This window comes from Pongo abelii, chromosome 4 (assembly GCF_028885655.2).
Source record: "Pongo abelii isolate AG06213 chromosome 4, NHGRI_mPonAbe1-v2.0_pri, whole genome shotgun sequence".
Taxonomy (NCBI): domain Eukaryota; kingdom Metazoa; phylum Chordata; class Mammalia; order Primates; family Hominidae; genus Pongo; species Pongo abelii.
The window spans coordinates 178,547,471-178,573,547 of NC_071989.2; the positions used below are offsets into that span (position 1 = coordinate 178,547,471).

The 26,077-nt window shown below is 43.8% G+C and overlaps 1 protein-coding gene across 4 annotated transcripts in view; it reads left to right on the plus strand.

Moving 5' to 3' along the window:
* DOCK2 (dedicator of cytokinesis 2) overlaps positions 1 to 26,077 on the plus strand; it is a 442,316-nt gene that overhangs the window by 32,630 nt on the left and 383,609 nt on the right. For 2 of the 4 annotated variants that reach the window (XM_009241272.4, XM_024247240.3), the window contains exons 4-10: positions 230 to 285; positions 768 to 864; positions 3,992 to 4,140; positions 11,390 to 11,525; positions 13,834 to 13,988; positions 18,883 to 18,964; positions 25,464 to 25,599. In XM_009241272.4, the coding sequence (XP_009239547.4) occupies positions 230 to 285; positions 768 to 864; positions 3,992 to 4,140; positions 11,390 to 11,525; positions 13,834 to 13,988; positions 18,883 to 18,964; positions 25,464 to 25,599 (811 nt within the window). Of the gene's footprint in view, positions 1 to 229; positions 286 to 767; positions 865 to 3,991; positions 4,141 to 11,389; positions 11,526 to 13,833; positions 13,989 to 18,882; positions 18,965 to 24,822; positions 24,878 to 25,463; positions 25,600 to 26,077 lie in introns of those variants that run through there. The other 2 variants (XM_054556208.2, XM_024247241.3) reach the window with 2 other exon arrangements.

The window sequence follows — 26,077 nt, forward strand, 5'->3', positions numbered from 1 at the left end:
CTAGGGCTATTGTGGGATCTAGAGCAACTGATGGAGAACTGGAGGGAAAGCCAGATCTAAACAAGTAGATTTAGAATCCAGCCCCTGTTCTATCTGGCTCTGGGTTTATTCCTTTAAAGTCTGAGGATTTTATAAGCCAGTAGCTTTTGGAAAAAAATTATAAAGACCTAGAGTCATTCATTTCTGTGGTGATATATCTTCTTATTTTATTTTGTTTTGTTTCCAACAGGGCATTTTTCCTAAGTCATTTATCCACATCAAGGAAGTGACAGTTGAGAAAAGAAGGTATTTGCCATTCTTCACCAGACTTGAGCCTCCAGTGGCTCATGGATGTCTCTGTCCTGTTTATTTTGAAAATATGACTTGGCAGATCTGAGGGTTGCTCAGCTTATCTTCTTTGTGCCTGTGTATATTTCTGGGTCCCCTTTCCATCACTCAATGGGAGATCTAATCCAAATTGATTCATGTTGAGATCTGACTCTAAGGGGGTATTAGTTTGGAGAATCAAACTTTTTGCTGGCAGCTACCTTAGAACTGTATTAAAGTAGATTAATCCTAAATACTGAGCCCACCCTAGCGAAGGAGGACATAACAAAGCAAGTCCCTTGTATTTGCATAATGTAATTGGTGTGGCTATTGGAGGCGTTTTAGTCTAATGTCAGGAAGGCCCTTCTTCGCAGCTGCAGCTTAATGCAAATTTGTTGGTGTTTTATCTTGTTAGCACCTGGGTCTCAATTTCACACCACTTTTTCTCCCACCTTAAATAGAAATACTGAGAACATCATTCCTGCAGAAATTCCTCTGGCACAAGAAGTGACGACGACACTTTGGGAATGGGGAAGCATCTGGAAACAACTCTATGTGGTGAGACTCAGAACTCTGCTCCCTGAGGTGGAAGCTTCTTGCAATCTTCAGTTTGGTTCCAGTTTTCAGTTTAGCATTGAGTCAGGCAGGTGGAGGTGGCTTTGGTGACATAGCAGAGTGCACACTATTATGTATGAGGACATCAAGGCCCAGAGAGGATCAGGGACTTTCTCAAAGCCACAGAGCTAGCTAGTGACAGAGCCATAATCAATGGAGTCTGCTGTGAACCTTCGGTGTTTAGTGCAGAAGTTGTCAAACTTGAGCATGCATAAGAATCACCTTGAGAACTGTTAAAAATAAAGCTTCCTCCCAAGGGGTTTAATAATCTGCATTTTTAATAAACTCAGATTTGATTTGCTAGTCTGCTGATAACACATTGAGAAATACTGTTCTTATACTTTAACCAATGGCTATCGTCCTCAGATCTATGAAGAAGTTTTGACTTTGGAAAAACAAAGAATATATTTTTGCATTTGTTTTCCCTGTTTTGAAGCAATTCTAATTTTAAATCCTCCTTTGATGCTCTAAAGCTCCTAATGAAAGCAATTAGCTAAGCAAACCATTAAGCTGAGAGTGAAAATGTCAACCAAGGCTTACTGCATGTTTATCATGGCACCGTGCACACCTGTTGGTGTATGCACAGGATTTGTAGACTTACCTTTCGTGGTCTTAAATGTTGACTCCCATGTGGACATTTCATAATATGAAGATGTAATTGGCACACTCAATTTTACATGTTTCTCAAAGTTTTTAGAAAAGTGTAGGTGGCAAATAGTATCCTTGTGGCTAAAGCAATAGATTTTGTTAATCTCCACTACGCACCGACCTTTTTTTTTTTTTTTTGAGATGGAGTCTCGCTCTGTTGCCCAGGCTGGAGTGCAATGGCATGATCTTGGCTCACTGCAGCCTCTGCCTCCTGGGTTCAAGCGATTAACCTGCCTCAGCCTCCTGAGCAGTTGGGATTACAGGTGCCTGCCACTATGCCCAGCTAATTTTTTGTATTTTTAGTAGAGATGGGGTTTCACCATGTTGGTCAGTCTGGCCTTGAACTCCTGACCTCAGGTGATCCACCCACCTTGGCTTTCCAAAGTGCTGAGATTACAGGCATGAGCCACCACGCCCAGCCCACTACCCCTTTTAAAACATCACAATCACACGTACCATTGAAGCTTGGCATTTTCCCTTAGGAAATCTTTGAATGGTAAGTCCATTTACTCTAGTCAGGAGATCCTTCAACATCTAGTACTTCGGTATCACATTCCTGATTCTTGCCGTATCTGCATACAACCTGTGTAATATTTACTTAATAGCTGCTTTGGATCTCCTTTCAGTAAACTTGAATCTATAGACATAAAGAATGAGATAGCATGCTGCATCATTCCAGCAGTTCTTGATTCCCCGTCACCAACTGGATGCCCCACAATTCAGTTCAACTCTGACTACCCAGGGTTAGCACCAGACTCCATGGGTTTAAAGCCTCAATCCCACAAGATGGCCCTCACTTTAGATGCCAGTTGCAAGTCCTGGGTTCCCAGGCTACCTGAACTTCTGTTGGACTTGGCTATAAATTCAGGGATTCTCACTACCCCTCCCTGCCTGGGCACCCCCTTTTTTCACTTCTGGTTTCATAATTTGTTAGAACAACTCAGAGAACTCAGAAAGTGCTATACATATGATTACGGTTTTATTATAAAGGATGTAATTCAGGATCAGCCTTGTGGAACAGACAGACACACAGGGCAAGGCACAGAGGGGCATAGAGCTTCCGTGTCCTCTCTCGGCGCACCACCCTCCCAGCACATTGATGTGTTCATCTTCTGGGAAGCCCCTCAAATGTTATTGACCAAGAGTTTTAATCAGAGTTTCATTACACAGGCATGATTGATTAAATTATTGGCTATTGGTGCTTGAGCTCAATCCTTAGTCCCCCTCCCCTCCCAGAGGTTAGGGTGGGACAGGTGGAGGGGAGTGGGGCTGTTAAGTACCAACCCTCTAATCATGTGGTTGGGGGTTTGGTTCCTGGTTGGTTCCTCTGCAACCAGCCCCTCATGTTGAAGCTATCTAGGGGCCCACCTAGAATCACCTCATTAGCATAAACTCAGGTATCATTGAAAGGGGATTGTTAGGAATAACAAAATACATTCTTATCACTCTGGATATTGCAAGAGTTTTAGGAGCACTGCTTCAAGAACCAAGGACAAAGACCAAGTGTGTATATATATATATATATATTTTTTTTCTTTTTTTTGTTATACCACCCACACTTCCACAAATGGAAAGACAAAAGTACTTGGCACAATTAGAAGAACATTATTCAACTAAATATGATGAAAACAAGATAACATTATTTTTATAAAAAAAAAATTTAGAGACAGGGTCTTGCTCTGTCACCCATGCTGGAGTGCAGCGGGGACATCATAGTTCAGTGCAGTTCTAAACTCCTGGGCTCAAGCGATCCTCCTGCCTCAGCCTCTGGAACATGCTTGCTATTGTACCTGTCAAAAGCTCTGAGTCCAAGACCTTTTCTCTCTCTTTGTTAAAAAAGACATTAACAATGTGTGAGAGGTGTTAGAGACATATTACTATAAAACTGCAACTTTCTCTTTCCCTTACACAGAAGGATGGGAACAGAGTTGAAGAGAATCACCCTAGGGATCGATGTTGTTTGACCTTGTATCTTTGTACCACGAAGAGCCATCTGGCTTCCCATAGGTGGTACGGTGCCACACTTTGGAGAATGCTGCCCTAGAAGCAGTCCTTTATCACCGGAGAAATGGCCCTGGCTCCCAGCCTCAAAGGGCCTCAGCTCTGGGACTTCTATTAGGGTAGATGTTCGTAGCATTCCTGTTCAATAAATATCTTTTTCGATAAAGTCAGAAATCACTCATTCCTTAACCAAGAAATGATTGAGATTTTTATTTTTGCTTTTGGGACATCCCTGTGGTCCATGGGGAATAAATACATCAACAACTAGGACCCCCACCTAATCCTTTTGTAGTGGGTAGGGCTGGGAGAGAGCCTCAGGCCGTGGCCCTTGACCACACTCACCTGACTTTGGCACAGCCTGCCAAATAGATGGTCATGCCCCTTTAACACAGGTGATTATGGGTTGTTTCTTGTCTCCTAGGCCAGCAAAAAGGAGCGTTTTCTCCAGGTGCAGTCCATGATGTACGATCTGATGGAGTGGAGGTCCCAGCTTCTCTCAGGAACCTTACCCAAGGATGAGCTGAAGGAACTGAAGCAGAAAGTCACGTCCAAAATTGACTATGGAAACAAGTAACCTCTCTTTCCTCTGCAAAGAGGTTTTCTTCCCCCAGCTATCCTCTTTCTTCCCTCTCTCCCCAGAAGCTTGCTTTCATTTTTAGATGCAATTTTGTCACTTTCTGTTTGGGAGAAAGTTGTGACCAATGGCTGTGCTTGCGTGCTGTTGTTACCACCCCTGGGGGACCCAGGGACATGCAGGTGGAGAGAAGGCTTGTACTTAACACGGTGTTATTACCAGGCTGAGAGATTTAGGACACTCATTTAACCTACTTCCGATGGACTAGGGAGCATAGTCATGCTGGTTCACTTTCAGCTTAGTTGTCATTTTATCCCTGCATTTGCAAAACTCTCCCTTAAATCCCAGTGTGAGACTTAACGTCTCTTCCCCCATCCTAAAGTATCCAACCCACACACCATCAACTAACTCAAATGCACAATTACAAAAATGTTTCCTCAACAGGGAAGAGAAGTAAAGATTGGTTGGGATTTGAATGCTATGAAGTCAAGGAGAAAATGAACCAATTATTTGAGGTGGGACAACCCACTGATAATAACATTATAAGTAACTCTTAATCAGAGCTCATTGTACACCAGGCTTGGTGCTAAGCGTTTTACAGGCATTGTCTCATTTAATTCTTATAATAACTCTATGGGGTATGCAGTTTGATTATCCCCACTTTTTTCAGATAAAGAAACTGAGGGTTTTCAGTAGGGTAGGTAACTTGTCCAGAGTCATGCAGCTAGTAAATGACAGAATCTGAACTTAGACCCAGGCAGTCTGGCTCCAGGGTCCATGGGCCTCACCACTCTGCTACTTGGATAGCATTTGAGAACTATAAGGACCTTCCCTCCCTCCTGATCTTTTGAATGGCCTCCAAACATTCTGTTCATTTGTTCATTCATTCCAACCACAAACATGTATTGAGCACTTATAGTTGGCTGGATTTCCTGCTAGGTATTGGGGCTGTAGAAATAAAAGTCCCTGTCCACTAAAGGGTCACAGTTCCAATTAGGAGTAAGCCACAAGTAAACTGCTGATATGTACTGTGATAAGTTCGATAGCTCAGGAAGCAAGAGTTACTTTTAGTGAGGCTTAGAGAAGGAAGTCAAGGAAGACTTCCTGAAGGAGGTGACCCCTGAGCTGAAGTTTGAAGGATAAAGAGATATTAAGCAGGCTAAAAAAGAAGGAGGGTCAGGGGCTCATGAGAGAGCATGGCATACTCAAGGAACTGCAAAGTGGGTCTGAAGGCTGGAACACAAGGCCTGAGGGGGAAGTAAAAAGCCCATTTAATGGGAATAAAGAGAAGTTTCCCCAGCAGCCAGGCCAGGCTTTCTTGTCCTGCCATAAGCACTAGGAGGAGGATTCGGAGAGGAAAGTCAATGGCTCCAACTCACAACTGGTCTCCATCCCAGGAACACAGTCCCTCTGCTGATGACCCATTGGCATCTGGCAAGCGTGTCCAAATCTGCTTATAAAGCACATCATCCTAAAGTGACAGGAAGGGTTTGCCCTACAGCTGCTACTGCCATTGGTTCCATGATGTCTTTAGCTGAGCACAGTTGCAGCTGAGTGTATGGGAATTGAGGGCTGCTTTACAATGGCATCTACGACCTTCAAATGTTGTTTTCTCAATGGGGGCTCCTGAGAAGAAGGACCAGGAATGGAAGAAGTGGTCACCACTCATAGGAAGCCTTCCCTGATTTTCTACTACCCACCTTGGGCCAGGGTAGGTGCTCGTGAAGGCCCTGAGTAGTAATTGCCTCCTTTTTGGCCTGGCTTCCCTCCTATTGTGGAAGATCCTATAGGATGTTGACTGTCTAAAGCACCTGTCTGCTTGTGCCTGAAACAAGGTCTGCACATAGTAGGTGCTCAGTGAGTGATAACTGAGTGAGTGGGCGAATGGTGGTGATGGGAGAAAAAGAAGAAAGAGGGTCCTCCCTAAACCAGCCCCTCCTCTGTAGCATCCTCTGACCTATAGCCGCGTGCTTTTAGTTCTGTCAGTTTCCTTTGGGGAAGTGAGAGATGCTCCGTGGCACAGACTGAGACCTCAAGCTCAGGGGCCCCCTTATTTACCTGACTGCTTCAGCTGCAAGTGAGAGAGTTGGGCGTCTTATCACTGGCCTGATAGTTTAGGTGCTCAGAGCTCTGGTATGGGATGGCCAGCTTCCCCAAATCCAGGAGGCCCAGCGTCTGGGCCAAGTGTCAGGATCAGCCTGGGAACGCCCACCTCCAACTTCCAGCAGCTGGGAGAGTGGGTGGGAGTGGCACAAAGTGGAACTGAACCTTGGAGGAGTTATCAGAATGAGCTTGTTTCTTCTCTCATTCATTCCGTTCCTTCATTCAGATATCAAACTTTCTTTGCACACCTGGTAGGCCCCAAGGGTAGAGGGTACAGACACAATACAGTCTCTGTTTTTAACAATAATCAAAAAGCAAACAATGAGAACTAATGATAACTTCTGGAGTGCTCACTATATACCAGGCGCCATTTAAAGCACTTTCCATATATTAACTCTGTGAAGTATCAGAACAACTTTATGAGGTAGGCATTGTTCTCACCCTGTTTCTCAGGTGAGGAAAGTGAGGCTCAAGAGTGATTAGGTGTGTGATCTGAGAAACCAACACAGATGCCTCTTTATCAACTAAGATGGACTCTAAGGTTAAGGAAACAACAGCTGCCTATGGGTCAGGTTGAGCATTCAGGGGAGCTGGCATGGCAACTCCCTAAATTCCTACAGCTACAAGAAAAACACACTCTTGTCAAACTCCCTAACAATAGGAGCTATCAGGCAAATTATCAGACCCTTCCTAACTCTGATTTACATCCACACCACTATAACTCTAAATGGACAGAGGACTGGCCTGCTAAACATTCTTTTTTTTGATAAAGAACTGCAAACCTTAAGTCAGTTTCAGCTAGCTTAAGGCTGCCCACAAACTGTGTCCAGTAGTTCACCTTTTGATGTAAAGTGCCAAGTTTCACCTTATTTTAATAATAAACCCCACCCCAAAGTGTACATGGGATGTATGTTACATACATGTTTACCCATTGTGCATGCTCTTGTCTCCATAAATATGCATAATTTTTCCCCTAAATCTGCTGAATATGTATGATGTTGGCCCTGTGAGGCATAAAACCCAACATGTCCTTTCCCTCTTCAAAGAGAGAGAGTACCTTCCAGACATGCCAGAGACTGTCTCTTCAAAGTTTGAAAACTGATGTAAGCAATAAGGTTCTCCTTTTGTAATGAAGTGCGGGCTCTGCTGCTCACTGCTTGCAAAGCCAGTAACAGGGACAAAGTGCATTGTAAGGAAAGTGACTTTATTTCCAAAGCCAGCCATGGGGAAACATACAGGCTCATCCCTCTAGAAACCACTTCAAAACTCTGGGCTGAGGGCGGGGATTTCAAAAAAGGAAGCTGGATGTAGGAGGTATACAGGAGCTGTGCAGGGTGTAGGGGCTGTGTGTCTTGCCCTGATGCCAGTCTTGAGTTATGGTCCACCTGGAGCACAGGCTGGTGCCACCTTGACAGTGGCCAGGCTGTAGATGATCCATCTTGAGGCAGTCTTTAAGTGGGGGAGAATTCTGTAGCTGTGCTCTCATGCCTGGTTTGTTTTAAGTTAGCCCCTGGAATTTCTTAACAAGCATAGAGTTAAGTAAATGTGCATGGAGTAAGAGAGTATATGTTAGAAGACAGAAGGGAATGGAGCTTCAAAGTATGTTTCAAGGGTATACTTTAAGGAAAAAAAAGTTTCTGTAGTTTTTCTCAAGGTTACATCTTCAGTCTTGAGAAAAGTTTTTTTTTTTTTTCTTTTTTGAGACAGAGTCTCGATCTGTCACCCAGGCTGGAGTGCAGAGTGCACTGCAACATCCGCCTCCCGGGTTCAAGTGTTCTCCTGCCTCAGCCTCCCAAGTAGCTGGGACTACAGGCACATGTCACCATGCCCGGCTAATTTTTGTATTTTTAGTAGAGACGGGGTTTCACCAGTCTCTACCAGGCTGGTCTTGAACTCCTGACCTTGTGATCCACCCACGTTGGCCTGCAAAAGTGCTGGGATTACAGTCACGAGCCACCGAGCCTGGCCAAGAAAAAAGTTTTAAAATGCATTTTGAAGCTGAGCTCCTCGGTTATACTTTCTACTATTTAGCCATCCTGGTGGTCTTTTGAACGGCAGGTGATTTTGCTCAAGATGCAGTGGAATTTGAACTGATAATGTGGCTCCAGAGTTCAAGTGCTTAACTGCTGTATTCTACTGCCTTCCATGAGCCCTGTGAGTTAATAAGGGAGGCAGAGAAGTAAACAGCCACTTTCAGTCGGAAGTCATATACATTAGGAGTGCAGGAAGCATGGGCAAGAAGGTTGGAGGACGTGGGGGTGGGAGTCAGGGTGCGGATGACAACCACTCTGAATCTAACTAGACCAGCAGGAATTATTAGGTGAAATGGAGAAGAGAAACTCAGAGGGAGAGAATGTGGGAGATGAGAGGTTGACATGACCACGGAGAGGAAGACTTGGGTGGACTGGGGCTGGAACCTTGAGGATTTTAGCACCAACTAAGTCGATTTGTCCAGACAGCAATGGGGAGCCATCACAGATTTTTAGTCTGGCATATGCAGTGGTGCAATCACAGCTCACTACAGTCTCCATCTCCTGGGGTCAAGTGATCATCCTACCTCAGCCTCCCGAGGAGCTGGAACTACAGGTGCGTGCCACCATGCCCAGCTGATTTTACCTTTTTTAAAAATTTTATTATAAATAAATGCATAAAGTGGGGCCTTTTCCCTCTACCCTTATCTTGGCTTCATTTTGTCACTTCCTTGAACAGAAGAGAGCACTGGGGTTACATCCTGATGAAAGAATGCCTAAATGTTCTGCTCCCCAACATGCATGGTGGCTGCATTCAGAGGCTGTGGAGGACAGCCTCTCCTGCCCCTGGGTCACGAGAGTCCTGTCAGTCCTACCAAAGCTCCCAAAGTTCCAAGTGATTTTGATGTCCAAGGATTGAGGAATCCTCAAATGACTTCTCCACATCCCAAGATAGCCAGACCTAGGAGAATGTTTTGTTCATGTATTTTAGAACCGAATCCACTTTGATAAATTTAGAGGAGAAACAGCCACAGAGATCTTGGCATTAAATTATGTATCGGCAATGCTCCATCTTTTCCAAGGTCAGGAGAGCCTCTGCTAAGCATTAGCCGAATGTGTTTCTTCCCCCTTAGCATTGCCGTTGGGCAGCATGGCCGTGCACCATTATGAGTCATATTAAGTTGGGAGTTAATTTCCTAATGAATGTGGACAAATGGGTGAACTTTGGCTCGCTTCTGACTGCATTTGGATGAGTTGAGAGATGCACCTCTCAATTCGATTCTCTGATAGAGATGAAGACTTAGTTTCCTTCATTTGTCCTCGCTACCCTTCCAGAATCTGGTACTTAGTAGTGGCAACCAAGCAGGACTATGGTTGGCCTTCTCAGAATCCATCAGCCCCACCTCCTCCTACCTACTTTGTATGGAGAACTGAGGCTCTTCATCTCGATATCAAGTGCAAAAGCAGTTTCAAGTTTAAAGTTTCTGCAAACACACCCTACCCCACTCCACAACCCATATACTGCTCCTAAGCTCTTCCTATCTATTATAGTAAGCATACCAGAGAGGTTATAAGTGTGGACAAAGATGTATTCTTAGTTTTTACTAGCTATATGACCTTGAGCAAATTAATCAGTCCTCATATCCTCAGTCTTTTCTTCATTTGTAAAATGGGGTTATTGATAGTACCTCCTTCATAGGGTTGTTACGAGAATTAAATGGATTAATTTTATGTAAAACACTTATTGTATGTGAGCTGATTGTAAGTGCTGTGTGAGTTTGCTGCTATTAGTATCACTGATGCCGGTCAGGATGACAGGTGTAGTTGAAACAAATCAATACCAAACAGGGAAAAGCTTGTGGCCTGGAAGTCAAATAGCTGAAAGCAAGCTGTGGGTAACAGTCAATATGTCTGAGATTGTTTTTCCCCAACCAATATTTTGAAATTTTTATTGAATAATATATAAATACCTCCTCTGTGTATATATTTAAAAAGAAGCTAGGTACGGTAGTGGCTGGGCGTGGTGGCATGTGCCTGTAGTCCCAGCTGCTCAGGAGGCTGAGGTGGGAGGATTGCTTGAGCCCAAGAGTTCAAGGATGTGGGAAGCTATGATCACGCCACTGTACCCCAGCCTGGAAGACAGAGCAAGACCCTGCTCATTAAAAAAAAAATTAAATAAATTGAGATAAGGCACATGTAACCTTTGACCCCTTTACTCCTCCAGCCCTAGGCCCCTACCTGTCCCCACTGATAACCTGTGTTGGTAGTTTGGTCCTTTTTTCATTCAGAGCTTTCTCTCATACATAAGCTTATTCTTATACATGAACCCAGATAACATATCTGGCCTATTTTTTGTTTATTTGTTTTATTGTTATTTATTTATAAAAATAAATATTGTGTGCACACTATATGCATCTTTCCATGCTTGATTTTTGCACTGAAAGATATTATTAAACATAGCAAAACTATATAATATTTTAAAAGCTCTGCTATGTGGTATTCCATTATAGATAGATCACTGTTGATTTAGCCATTTCTCTTTTAGTAGACTTTTTTTTTTTTTTTTTTCTGAGATGGAGTCTCGCTCTGTCACCCAGGCTGGAGTGCAGTGGTGCAATCTCGGCTCACTGCAACTTCTGCCTCCCGGGTTCAAGCAATTCTCCTGTCTCAGCCTCCCGAGTAGCTGGGATTACAGGAGCTCACCACCATGCCCGGCTAATTTTTGTATTTTTAGTAGAGACAGGGTTTCACCATCTTGGCCAGGCTAGTCTTGAACTCCTGACCTCAGGTGATCCACCCACCTCGGCCTCTCAAAGTGCTGGGATTACAGGCGTGAGTCACCATGCCCAGCTGACGTTTTTTTTTTTTTTTCAATACTTGCTGATGTGAACAAGTCTGCAACACATCCTAGTTCAAGTGTTGGGTGTTTCAGTTTAATACCGTGGAAAATACACCTTTTTGAAAAATTGAATGCACACTACTACAGTACCTTCTAAAGGGGGTCTACTATACCATATGTGCTCACTAGCAGTGTCCCAGGCTATCAGTGTAGAGCTCTTCTCTGTGACTATATGACCCCCAGAAATCAGTTGAACTTTCTGGTAAAAAGCTTCTCACCAGTGGCCTAAAGTTCTCCCCTGATTTATCTTCACCTCCAGTTTTTGCTTTACAGAATCCTTGAGCTCGATTTGATTGTCAGAGATGAAGACGGAAATATCTTGGACCCTGATAATACCAGCGTCATCAGCTTGTTCCATGCACATGAGGAAGCAACTGATAAAATCACAGAGCGTATCAAAGAAGAAATGGTGAGCTTTACTAAGTAGGCTTTGGCCAAGTGATACAATCATTTAGCACATCATAAAATAATGGGCTAATTAACCAGACTATGTATTATTCAAGGGGCATCTGTCTATGACCTGAGATGATCAGCAACCACATGTGTTTAACTGTGGTTTTGTACTCAAATCTGTAATTCATTCAACATCCATCTCACAGGTAGTTAAATGGCAGGCAGGTTTCTTGATCTCTTGGAGCTTGTAGATTCCAGAAGGGGAAGGGAAGAAAGGCGATAAAAAAGTAAATAAGTGAAAATATTAATTCCAGATGAGTGTATAAAAGGCAATGAACCAGGGTTATGTGAATCAAAGTGACTCAGGAGCTATGTTAAAAGGCACTGCCAGGAGAGGCCTCTCACAACAGTGACATTTGAGCTGACACCTGAATCATGTGAAGGCACCAGGCCTGGGTGATCTGGGACAGGGTGTTCCAGGCAGAGGGCACAGCAGGTGCAAAGGCCCTGAGGTAGGACTGCATTCTGACTATTCAAGGAGTAGGAAAGCCAAACAGGGATGAGGTGTGGTGAACAGTAGGGGAGTTTAGGCAATGATTTGCAGAGGCAGGTAGGTGGAGCCAGATCTCAAAGGGCCTGAGGGGTTTTGGAAAAGAGTTGTGACGTTATTCCCACTGATGGGAAATCAGTGAAAGATTTCAAGGAAAGGTTAACAGTCTGACTTCTATTTAAAAAAATTATTTTAGCTACTCTGTGTTATTTGAAAGCAATTTTGTTTTTAGATTTATTAAGACATAATTTTCATACAGTACATTTCACTCATTTTAAATTACTCTTTAATAAATCGTGATGATATATTGTGTTGGATAAATGTCATGACAATCAAGGTAAAGAACAGTTCCATCACCCTAAAAGTTTCTTTGTGCTCCTTCTCCAGCCCCAAGCCCCGTGCAACCCCTAATTTCCTGTCACTGTAGATTTGCCTTTTCTAGAGTTTCATATAGATGGAATCATGCAGTATTAATTTTCTGTTTGACTTTTACTCAGCATGATGTATTTGAGGTTTAGTTGTTGTGCATGTTAACATTTTGGTCCTTTTTATTACTGAGTCAGTATACCACTGACCAGTTACCGATGGTATATAGCATTGATCAATTGTTGCGCATTTGCGTAAGTTTTCAGTTCAGAGCTATTATACTAATGCAACTATTAACATTTGGAAACAAATCCTTGTGTGGACATGTTTTAATTCCTTTTGGGCAATACTTAGCAGTGGGATTGCTGGATCATATGATAAGTGTGTTTATAACTTTTTAAGGTATTGCCATGCTATTTCTCAAAATGGCTGTACAATTTTTTGTTTTTTTTTGAGACATGGTCTCTCACTTTATCACCCAGGCTGGAGTATAATGGTGTGATCATGGCTCACGGCAGCCTTGATCCCCTGGGCTCAGGTGATTGTTCCACCTCAGCCTCCCAAGTAGCTGGAATCACACGTGCATGCCAATGTGCCTGGCTAACTTTTTTTATTTTCTGTAGAGATGGGCTTTCACTATGTTGCCCAGGCTGATCTTGAATTCCTGGTCTCAAATGATCAGCCCATCTCAGCCTTCCAAAGTGCTGAGATTACAGGTGTGAGCCACCATGCCAGCCCAATTTTGCATTTCTACCAGCAATATATGAGAGCTTTAGTTGCTCTACATCCTTGTCAACACTTGATATTATCAGACTTTTTAACTTAGCCATTCTAGTGGTTGTGTAGTGGTATCTCATTGTAGTTTTAATTTTCATTTTTTTTTTATTAGTAGTGATGTTGAGTATCTCTTTATGTGCTTTCTGTCATTTCCACTTGTATTTTCTCCTGGGAAGTGTCTGATCAAACATTTTACCCATTTTAATTGGGTTATTTTCCTCATAATTAGTTGTAAGAGTTATTTGTATGTTCTAGATACAAATTCTTTGTCAGATATGTTTTGCAAGTTTCTCCAAATCTGTACCTAGCTGTTGTGTCTTTCAAAGAGCAAAAGTTTATAGTTTAAAAAAAATCCATTTAAGCAATATTTTTCTCTTATAGTTTGTGCTTTTTATGACACTAACTTTATGAAGAAGTCTGGGTCAGTGGTGACATTTCCCAAGATAGAAAAATACAGGCCAAGAGAGTCAAAGTGAATTGATTCAGGTTACAGAAGCTTTTGATGGCAGAGCTGGATGGAATGCCCAAAACTTCAGGCTTGAACCCAGTATCCTGGACTATCTCTCTGTTGCTCTAAGTGGTGCTAGGCTAATTTTCTCCATCTTCTTTCCTTCTTCCTTCTGCCTTTCAGTCAAAAGTCCAGCCAGATTATGGAATGTATTCCCGGATCTCCTCATCCCCCACCCATAGCCTCTATGTGTTTGTGAGAAACTTTGTGTGCAGAATTGGGGAAGATGCTGAGCTTTTCATGTCTCTCTACGACCCCAACAAGCAAACGGTCATAAGGTAGGTGTGTCCAGGATTGCTGTACTTCTCTGACTACGGGAAGCAGTGCACAGAGCCTCTTTTCTTTCCATCCTCACTTGTGGAGCAATCTCCACCTGGAAAAGAGACTGCGCCTGAGTGAGAATGTGGAAATAACTTCTCTGGAGGGTGTAGGAGTCAAGTGGAAGTGTTATTTACCACCAGTTTTTTCCCACAGTGGAGTTTGTGGTTGTAGGGTTTTGTAAAATAGATTTTGATTGCCAGAAAACAGCCAGAAATAACAAGATTCAGACAAGCAGCACAGGCTAGAATAAAAACATGTTCTTCTTTTTTGTTTTGAGACAGGGTCTCACTCTGCTGCCCAGGCTGGGGTGCATGGGTGCGATCATAGCTTGCTGTAGCCTTGAACTCCTGGGCTCAAATGGTTCTCCCACCTCAGCCTCCTGAGTAGCTGGGACTATAGGCATGTGCCGCCACACCTGGTTAATTTTTAATTTTTTGTAGAGGCAGGGTCTTGCTGCATTGTCCAGTCTGGTGTTGAACTCTTGGCTTCGAGTGATCCTCCCACCTTGGCTTCCCAAAGTGCTGGGATTATAGGGGTGAGCCACTGCTCCTTGTCCATATCTACTTTCAAAATAGGAGTTAAGAAATGAATGCTCCAAATCCTCTGTAGCAGCAGTAGGCTAAGGGTATAGGCTCTGAGCTCTGTCTGGGTTCACATCTTGGCCCCAGCCTTTACTCTTTCTTAACGTGGGGCAGGTTGTTAATGTTTCTTAAGCCTGAGTTTCCCATCTGCACAATGTGAGTGCTGACCTCACAGGGTCATTTCCTTCAGGCTTTAATGAGAAAGAGCTTGTGATGCACAAGGCCTGGCACATGTTGCCTGTACTGCAAGGGGCAGTGGCTGTTATTATTACTACTTTAATAAGTTGTTCTTGGGAATGGAGGAAGTGAGGGAACTTCTGGGTGCCTCAGCTCAAGGAAGGGAAAATACTCTTGGGAATCTCCAGGGAAGAGACTTTGCTGCTCCTCCAGCTCCCACTGCCAGACTCCTGGCCTCTACTTGTGGCTTAGACCATCCTTCTTCTCAGGTGACCACTGCCTGTCTCCTCCATTGGGGTTTTAGCCCAAGATATGGTCTCATATCTGAGGCCACTGACTGTGACTACAGGCATGCGCCACCACGTCCGGCTAATTTTTAAGTTTTTGTAGAGGCTCACATTAGAAAAGAGCTAGAACATGATCTCTCTGCCTTTGTGGGAAAAATGGATAAAATGATGTCTTCCTGGCTTGTTGTTTTGATGATTAAATGAATGAATACACCATGCCTGGTGAATAGTGGTGCTTTAGTAAACAGAGGCCTCCTGGAGACATACATGAAACTGGAGGGGCTGTCCATCTCAGAAGAATGTGCGGGGGTCTGTACATTTTCTCATCTAATCCTCATGGTTCCGTGTCACTAAGGTGAGAAAATGAGGCTCAGGGAAGTCAAGCAATTTGCCCAAAGTCACAAATATTTGTAAACAGCAGAGCTGGTATTTATATACAGGCCCATCTAACTCCAAAGACAAGCTATTTCCCACGTAAGTCTGTCACCAACGAATGAGTTGTGTCAAATATTCTAAATGGTTTTCACCACGGTTTCAGCACGATTATGGTGGAAAGGTATTTTTTATTATGCATCAAAGTCCCTAACATTTAAGAGTCAGCCCAATTCACTTGGCTTAGCCTTGGTGGACCCTGAGAATGAGTGTCCCTGGTCCCTTACGCCCACCTTGAAATGGTTTGGGAGTCAGAGGCAGGGGCCCCTTGCTGTTCCCTGTCAGTTACTCCCAAGGTTCCTGAAAGGCTCACTGGCTGCAGTTTCAGGAGCCTCGGAAGCAACTGAGAGGGAATAGTATGGGGCCTATGACACACAACAGATCTGAAAGTGCTCACTGCCTGCCACATTGACAAGGGAGTGTGGTCGGCTGGCCCCATCTCAGTGATGGATGGCCGGACCAGCTCTGTGGAGGGAGACCATGAATCAGCGAGGTGGCAACTGTGCTCCCTGCCATGCCACCTGGCAGGCCATGCTCAATGGAGTGTGCCTGAGTGACATCTTTGAGAGTGCTGGAGATGAGGGCCAGCCCTGGGAGAGTGGGGATGAACAGAGGGAGGAGGACAAAGGGGGCAGAAACCAGCAATTGTAAAAAGAGGAGAAAGCAAAGGAAGAAGAGAAGAGGCGCAATGCAGGAAGCGGGGCAGGGGAATCTGGGAACACTCCCAATGTCAGTCTCACTCTGAAGAGCTGCTCTTTCCCTAAGCAAGAAATCTGGGCTCCTGCCTGCTCTAGCCAGTATCGACATACAGTGAACAATAGGCAGGTTAAGACATCTTCAGTGTGGCCCAGATGTGGACTGGGGAGAATATGGCTGGGATCGATGTTTTAATGTTGGACTGAATCGTGGTCAGATCCCCAGCAGATCCCTGAAGGGATCCTGTTTGGGAAATTTAGTGTAAATTTTTACAGGACAAAAGAGAAGCAGTTCAGGTATCAGGCTAATAGTAAGGCTTATGCCCAAAAATTTTGTGATGAGGAGTTGGAATAGTACTCCTCGTTCCTCCGAGTAGGTTGTCATTTGGAGGAGGTCTTACCTGTCTTGATGCTGTGAGCCTTCAGATTCTACCACCTAGATCTTCCTGGGTGAGGATGGATGGGGCCAGCTCAGCCCTCCAAATTGTTTTCCTTATTTATGATTGTGCTTCTCCTGGAAGAAAATTGCTGGTGCTTGCTGTTTAGACGTAGCAAGCTGGGTCACTGAGGGGCTTGCCACATATGATGGAAGGTACTGGAATATAAGCATTTCACTAACAACAGTACAGAAATTACCAATGAGAAAGCATTAAAAATAAAAAAATTTGCATGGAGCCTTCCTAGTTAGTTTACTGCAAACTCCACTACAATTTTTAGATCTAACTGAAAAAAACACAAAAGAAAAGATCCACTTAACTTGACTGAGTTTTAAGCATTGGTTAATCTGGGACTATGTTCATTTTTGCTATTGGCCCCATTGCCTGCTTGAACTCTGCTCAGTCTGCTCTCATTAACCTTTTAGGGGTGACTGGAGAGAGAGTAATGAGACATCAGAGATTAAAAAAAGCTCTAAAAGGAAGTCAAGTCCCTTTAATTTTGCTGAATCCTTTTATGCCTTCTTAGGCTAACTTGATTTTTGAATTTTTAAAAAATCTTGTTCCTAATTTAAAATAATGGGCACTTATTTAGCACCAACTATATGCTCTTAGATGGCATGGAAAATCTGACGACTCAACTCAGCAAACTATATTAAGCTTCTTCTAACTTAAATAAGTGCTAGACCTCTCTGTCTTCCTGGAGTGATGGGACTGACCAGCATGACGGCTGCTAGGAGATGTGAGATGGCAAAGGATCGTACGTTAGAACCATATAGCTGGTCCTCATAAAACCCTCCAATGGGTTTCCATTACTCTCATCATCAAGGCAAAAAGCCTTGAATGGCCTACAAAGCCTAGGTGGTCTGGCCTCTCCCTCTAATTTTTCTCTTGTAACTTTCCCTTGAATCTGTTTATTTTTATTTATTTATTTTTTGAGACGGAGTCTCCCTTTTCACCCAGGCTGGAGTGCAGTGGCATGACCTCAGCTCACTGCAACCTCCGCCTCCCGGGTTCAAGTGATTCTTCTGCCTCAGCCACCCTAGTAGCTGGGACTACAGGCATGTGCCACCATGCCTGGCTAATTTTTTATATTTTTAGTAGAGACAGGGTTTCACCATGTTTCCCAGGCTGGTCTTGAACTCCTGACCTCAGGTGATCTGCCCACCTTGGCCTCGCAAAGTGCTGGGATTATAGGCATGAGCCACCGCGCCCAGCCCCCTTGAATCTGTTTCCTAGATGCATCCAGCTCTTTCCTGCCTCACGGCCTTTACTCATGTTGACTTTGCCTGAAACATTTCCCTTTCCTACCTTCTTTTCTTGACCAACTTTATTTCATGTCATTTCCTCAGCAAAGACTTCCTTGACCACCCACTAGGTCAGGCCCATTTGATACACATTCATATAACATCCTGAAATTTTCCTTTATGCAGGCTGACTATTCCTTATTTAAAATGCTTGGGACTAGAAGTGTTTTGGATTTCAGATTTTCTCTTGGATTTTGGAATATTTGCATTATATATATCTACCAGTTGAGCATCTCTAATCCCAAAATCTGAAATCTAAAATATTCTGATGAACATTTCCTTTGAGCATCATGTTGACACTTAAAAATTTTCAGGTTTGGGAGCATTTCATATTTGGGATTTTCAGATTAAGGGTGCTTAGCCTGTAGCACAATTTTATATAAATAGTGTCACAATGGCATTTAAACAGTTATTTAATTGTATCTTAGATAATGGCTGAGGCCCTATATGACCCATCACAGTATAACATTCCATTCAAGGAAACAGCTCTACATTCAAAGGGTAACTTAAAATAATTCAGATCTTTACTCAGTCTTGAATGGGGAATGGGCCGGAAAGGGTAAATATATTCTTAATGTCCAATAAAATATACTAACGTCCTTTCCCCTCTCATCTCTGCCATTCTCAATAACCTCTATCAGTATGCAGATGCTCTTCAAAAATATTAGACAGCTGTGCCAGAATTTTCTTAGCAGATGGGAGAGGGATAGAAGTGGCAAATACACATATGTTAATAGTTCTTTGCTCTTGCCTGTCTAATGTCTGTCTCCCAACACAACTGTGATCTCTTGGAGGGAAGGACCATGTCTATCTTAAACACCTGCATACTCCCAGCAGCCAGTATGGTGTTGGGCACATAGTAGATGCTTGGTGAATGTTTTTACTAAATGGATGTCAGGTACCCTGGCAGTAACAGGCTGCCACTCTTCTTCCCACAGTGAGAACTACCTAGTGCGATGGGGCAGCCGGGGCTTCCCTAAGGAGATTGAGATGCTCAACAATCTGAAGGTGGTCTTCACGGTAAGTGTGCACGCTCTTCTCGTTACCGTGTTCCCCAACCACAAAAACGTGACCTTGGAAATGAGGCTGGTCAGGAGCTCAGGGTGGAGTGTGGCTGTCCTGCAGAGCTGTGTTCTGGGCTTCATGCAGAAATCCAAAGCTGACAAAGGACATTGTGTGCCTTGAGGAAGCTTTTGGAAAGATGGATGTTCACCTCTGTTTTTCCTCATCTCTCCATATCTGTTTCACTCCTGCACACACAGAGAACATATGCAGAATGCTACATAAATGAGCACCAACTTCTTTGAGCAATAATGCCCAGATGAACTGGGCACAACAGCAATTTTGATTTTCCAGTTCATTCATGATTAACCTGAGTTCCTTTCTTTGCTCAGGGCTTTCTGAAAAATCTTTCTAAAATATATCAGAAAAAAATAGGACCTTCCTAGAACATTGACTGCCTTGGTAAATTGGACATTCTGAATATAATTAAGTCATCGATGACTAACGATCTGGTGGGTCCTTAGGATCATCCTTCTAAATACCAATACTCACTGGGCAAGACATGTATGTAGAAATGTTGAAATTGATTGTTATTTGGATGATTTATTTCTAAAAGTGAAGCTGGCTTTTTAGCTCTGAATAGGGGAAACAGGGTAAAGAAGGAGATAAGTAAAGGTTATAATTTCCAGTAGAGACCGCTTTCTCATCCTGTTTCCATAAGGGTGTGAAGAGAGTGATTTTTTTTTTTTTTTTTTTTTTTTTTGAGGTGGAGTCTCGCTCTGTCGCCCAGGCTGGAGTGCAGTGGCACCATCTTGGCTCTCAAGGAGAATCTCAAGTGATTCTCCTGCCTCAGCCTCCTGAGTAGCTGGAATTACAGGTGTGAGCCACCACACCCAGCAAGTGTAATCTTAAGACACCTAAATATCTTAGCATTGTCTGTAAGCTTCTTTGGGGAGAACACTATTTATGAGATTTTTCACTACATTGCCTGTATTAGCAAGGGGAATTACAGAGAAGGAGCCAGGGAGGGATTTGGGCATTGACCAAACAGATGAGTTGGATCCAGGAGTGACCGACATGCTAGATTAACCTACCTTGCTCTACAATAATTTTTTGGTTACAGCCCATTAATTGCAATGTCTTGTGTTATGTTGTGATTAGACTGAGGAATAGTTGATTAATTTTGTTTGTTATTTTCTTTAAAAAATGGGCCAGAAGCATGGAATAGGATCATAGGTCCTAACTGCTCAGGCAAAGTTTTCTTGGCATATATAGATGTGCCTCCATCTTGTTTATCTGTTATTAGTTAGAAGGAGGAGCCTATTTATTTTCTTGATAAATAGGAGAGTCCCACAGGCCTTCCTGATTAAGCCACAAGACAGATGTTTCATGAGAGGGAGAAGGACGGGGAATCAATCAGTGGTTCATTTTGCAGAGAACCAATTCATGATGTAAACATGGGGGAAAGAGCATCAGTAAATTTGTGTCACACAGCATTAATGAGAATGTAATCCTGCCTTCATGGAATTCTGCCTGGGCCACACCTCAGCTCCTCAGAACAAGTGGAGTTGAGAGCCTTGGTTGACAGGCTCAACAGTTGGATGCTTCCCTCTGTTGAGATGATCAGAGTCTTGATCTGGAGTGTATTAGTTCATTCTTGCATGGCTATAAAGAAATCCCTGAAACTGGGTAATTTGTAAAGAAAAGAGATTTAATTGGCTCATGGTTCTGCAGGCTGTACGAGAAGGGTGATGTTGGCATCTTCTTGACTTCTGGGGGGGGGTGCCTCAGGAAAGTTGCCCTCATGGCAGAAGGCAAAGGGAAAGCAGGCTTGTCCTGTGTGGCCAGAGCAGGAACAAGAGAGATGGGGGAGGTGCTACACACTTCTAAACAACCAGGTCTTAGGAAAACTCGCTATCATGATGATAGCACCTTTGGTGCTATCATCATTTCTCATGGTGTTAAACCGTAAGAAAGCACCCCCATGATCCAATCACCTCCCATCAGGCCCCACCTCCAGCCTGGGGATTACATTTTAATATGAGATTTGGGTGGGGACAGTGATCCAGACCATATCAGGGGGCAAGGAAGGTGATGGTGCTCTGACTTCTTATATCGATCCAAGAGCTAGCCAATGAGTGCCTACTATGCATGTGCTCTGTGCTAAGCACTGGTGATGCAGCAGTGAGTGCTTTCATGGTGCAGTGGGGTTAAATTCAGATAATAAAATGCATGCACAAATAAACAAGAGCAATGTCAGAAAGCAATCCAAGCAATGCAGATAATTAAAACAGGGTGATGTGATGGTATGTGACTGAAGTTACTTTCAACTGGGTGTTGAGGTGACGTTTAAATTAGAGATGAGATAAGACTTGGCAAGCATGTGTCTTGCTGGCCTTATTTCCTCCCTCTCTGGATGTTAGCTCTTCCTGGTCTCCTATGTTGGGGGAAGGCTTCCAGCTCTTTGAGCCTCTCTGAGCCTAGCATGTGGGTCCAGCTGACTGTTGACTTTCCCTCTGTTTTGTTTTATTTATTTATTTATTTATTTATTTATTTATTTATTTATTTATTTATTTTTGAGATGGAGTCTTGCTCTGTCGCCAGGCTGGAGTGCAGTGGTGCAATCTCAGCTCACTGCAACCTCCACCTCCTGGGTTCAAGCAATTCCCTTGCCTCAGCCTCCCAAGTAGCTGGGACTACAGGCACATGCTACCACGCCCCACTAATTTTTTGTATTTTAGTATAGATGGGGTTTCATCATGTTGGTCAGGATGGTCTTGATCTCCTGACCTCGTGATCCACCCACCTCGGCCTCCCAAAGTGCTGGGATTACAGGCGTGAGCCATTGCTCCCGGCCCTTTCCCTCTGTTTTGTAAGGGTTCACCCCACAAGGCTATGTAAGAAGAAAGCAGCATATACTACGAGGTTCCCTAAGATTTAGCTCAGTTTCGGGGTGGCTGCTAACACACAGGCAACAAGAGTGAACAATAAAAGAAGCACTAATGAGTTCCTAAATCAGGTGATGCTTGTTAAGTTCCATTGCCCTGCTTCCCCAATACTTTTGAGTTTTATAAGGCCGAAGCAGAAATGACTGGGAGACACCATAGATTGGAGCACAATTCTGTATAAGGATTGCCAGTTGACACACCCTCCAGAGAATATAATGTGAATATAGCATTTGGCTATTTTTTACACTTTAAGATTCTTTAGTGTGGAGGTGTGTGTGTGTGGGTGGGGGGAGAGCTGTCTGATGAGACAGCTCTAAGAGGTCTGACATCTTCCTTTGAGCAGGTAAAAAATTTTAAGAGAAGAAGATGGAATGGGGGCTTACCTGGGACTCTTCTAGGTTTATGTAGTATATTAGTTTGCTAGGCCTGCCATAACTATCACAGATTGGTTCATGTAAACGAGAGAAATGTATTTTCTCACAATTCTGGAGTCTAGAAGTCTGAGATTAAGGTGTTGGCAGGGTTGGTTTCTTCTGAGGCCTCTTTCCTTGGTTTGCAGATGACTGTCTTCTCCCTGAGTCTTCACCATGGTCTTCTCTCTGTGTTTGTCTGTGTCCTGATATCTTCTTATAACGACACCAGTCATACTGACCAAACAACCTCTTTTTAACTTAATTACTTATTTAAAGACCCTGTTTCCAAATGCAGTCATAGTGTGAGACGCTGAAGATTAGGTATTCAATATATGAATTTGGGGTATGTGTGTGGAGGTGGGGGCAATTCAGCCCCTTCAAGTCTAGGAAGCTTTCAGGTACCAGGGCCTCTGTGGCTCTGAAATGCCTCTGAAAGGCACCAATCTAAGTATTTCAAAAATATGGAGAATCCTAATTTGAGGAGAGAAGGTATTAGGGATGGAGGTCATTATGAAGGAAGCAGGATTCAAGTTTTAAGGATGGAAAGAATGTGGATATGTAGAGGAGGAAGAGGCAAGCATTGGAGGGGAGGTGTGGGAGCAGGGTGGTTAGGAAGAAAGATCCAGAGTTGGAAGTGAGCATTGTGTGTTTATGGAGCAATAAAGAAATCTTTGTGACAAAAATAACCTACTTATATTCAGAGAGTCATGGGGAATCAGTGGGCTAGGACAGCTGGATATATTATGTCTAGGTCCTTTCATGTCAACTGGGAAAGAGTAGAACGAATAGGGCAGGAAATAGGGAGCTATTAACGTTGTTGTGGGGAGAGAAATGAAATAATAGATGCAATGTCTAAAGATGAATTCATAAGAGATTTCAGCGTGGTTTGGAGAAAGGAGTCAGGCAGACCAGAGACAAGACTGTTCCAACCATCTGGACGTGAGATAATTGGGATCTCAAATTCAAATGCCTGCAGAAGAAGGCAAGGGATGCAGATGATGGGGTGGGGGGGTCTTTCTTAGCCTGAAAAGCAGATGTCCATTCCTGCAGCTGGTGGGATGGACAGCCCTTGTACCAGTCAGTGCTCTCTGGGGAAACAGAACCCATGGAATATAAGTTTGAGATCCTAAAGGCAGGCTGGCAGGCTGGAAACTCAGGCAGGATTTCTATACTACAGTCTTGAGGCAGAATTCCTCCTTGTCTGGGAAACCTGTTTTTGCTCTTAAGACCTTCAGCTGGTTGGATGAGGCCCACGGACATTATAGAACGTCATCTCCTTTACTTAGTCAGCTGGTTGTAGATATTAATCGGGTCTACAAAATACCTTCATAGCAATATCCAGACTGGTTTTTGACCAAACAGCTAGGTGCCACAACCTAGCCAGGTTGACATACAAAATTTAATCATCATGGTCCCCAAGCAGGAAGGTGTGGACCACACTGGGGCCTTGCCTTGTTCCCAGAGACTCCACACAGCCCCACTCCCTTCCTCCTATACCAGCATAGTAAGAGGCTGGGGATGGCAGCTGTGCCTTGGTCCTGGATCTGATGTCAGCCGACAGCTTGTTCCCAGTGCATATGCCCGCATGAGAATTAACTCGAAGGAGAATAAACCGTTCCCTTTTGAGACCTGGCCCAGGGTACTCTACTCTGATGCCAACAGCATGTCTTGGTTCTTCCTTAGCTGATCCTTACTGGCAGGGGGCCTCAGGATCACTGAAGCTTTTAGATTTGAGCATGCAGTCAGGAGTTTCCTCCTGCATGCCTTTCTGATGGCAAGGGAGCTGTACTGTAGTAGCTATGTTTGTGGTCTTTGGTGTCAGGGACTGGGCTCAAAGCCCAGAGTCTCATGGGCTGTGGTCGTGACCTTGGGGAAGCCTCTTATCTTCTTTGTGTCTCAGTTTCCCCATCTGTCAAATGGGGATGCAATAATTGTATGTACTTCAGAGATGTGAGGGATTGAATATGATGATGCAGGAATCATTTAGCACAGTGGATGAGACAGTGCATTTCACCAGTTTTGGCTTTTCTAGACTCAGTTGAGCTGGGTCCGGTGGCTCATGTCTGTAATCCTAGCACTTTGGGAGGCTGATGTGGGAGGATTGCTTGAGCCCAGGAGTTTGAAATCAGCCTGGACAACATAGTGAGACCCCATCTCTTAAAAAATAAAACAAAATTAGCTAGGCATGGTGGCTCATGCCTGTAGTCCTAGCTACTCAAGAGGCTGAGGTGGGAGGATGATTGGAGCCTGGGAGATTGAGGCTGCAGTGAGCTGTGATCATGCCACTGCCCTCTAGCCTGTGTGAGAGAGTGAAGCCCTGTCTCAAAATAAATAAAATAAATAAATAAACAAACACACAGATAGTTGACTGCAGTTTCCTGACCCCTTGAAGTCAGGTGCGGCCATATGCCTTTCTTTGGCAAATGACATGCAAGCAAAAAGTGATGTGCATCTCTCTTGGGTAGATGATTTAAGAGCCAGAAGTGATTTGCCACATTCCTTTCCCCTGTGGCAGAGACAGTGAGAGCACCCATGCTGAGATAGAGCTGCCAGCCAGGGGCCCAGAGTAAGTAAGTAATCAGAGCCCCCACCCCTCTTCGTTGGCCCTGTAGACTGCACTAGAAGTAAACTTCTGCTGTGTTGTAAGCTCTCTGATATTGGCGTGGTTAGCACTACCTCAACCCAACTGATGGCCACACTTTAGATGTGCAGGAAATGGTAGCTGTTATGATTTTTCTCTCTTCCTTTTGCCTTCTCTCTCAGAGGTTCTGAGCAATGATGTGACCGATGGCATCATCTGAGTCATCTGTAGCAAATGGTACTTTTGGATCCATCACCCCGGCATACGGGGAATCCTGTCTGTACAGCTGATATACCACCTCTACCCTTCTCTCATCCCATCATTTTGAGAGGGAAGAATTGGGATTAAATACTAGAGTTCTATCACTCATTTTCCTTTGCAAACCTTACCTTGCTTATCTGTAAAATGGATGTGAGAGCCTTGTTTTCTATCTTTTCCAGGACTTACTGTATGATTGGTCCATGTATAGCAATTATTATATACATCCCTCAGAAATTACTATTACTGGGTTTTCTTGTCTACTTTTTTTTCCCATTCAGCACATGATGGGCAATTTTTTGTTTCTTTCCCCACAGGATCTTGGAAACAAAGACCTAAACAGGGATAAAATTTACTTGATTTGTCAAATAGTCCGTGTCGGCAAGATGGATCTTAAGGATACTGGTGCAAAGAAGTGCACACAGGGACTGAGGAGGCCGTTTGGGGTGGCAGGTAAGGGACACACTCTGCACCATTAATTTTTATTGGAGCACACGTTTTATGTGGCTGAATTGTAATGACGATTTGTTTCCCAACCTCCTCCTGCTGCCCCCACCCCTGCAAAATTTATGCCAGACAGCCCTTAATAACCACATTTCTGGTGACTAAATCGAAATAATTGGTGACTAAGTCCAGATTTATGATGAACACAGTGAATCATGGGCTCCTCTTGTCTGGAGTAGAGCATCGGGAGACCGGGGCTGTCTGAGCAGTTGACACCTTTGCTCCCCAGCTCTGTGAAAAAGGAAAAACAATACAGGCAGGATCTAATTATGAGGAGCAAATCATTTAAAAAATACATCTAGGACAGGAAATGCAGTTACACAGAATGAGTCACCTACCACACATCTAAATTCCAGATGGAAACGGACATTTGGAGAATTGGCGTGACCTGAGGCAGAGCCCTGCATGAGGCTGCTGTACAGCCACA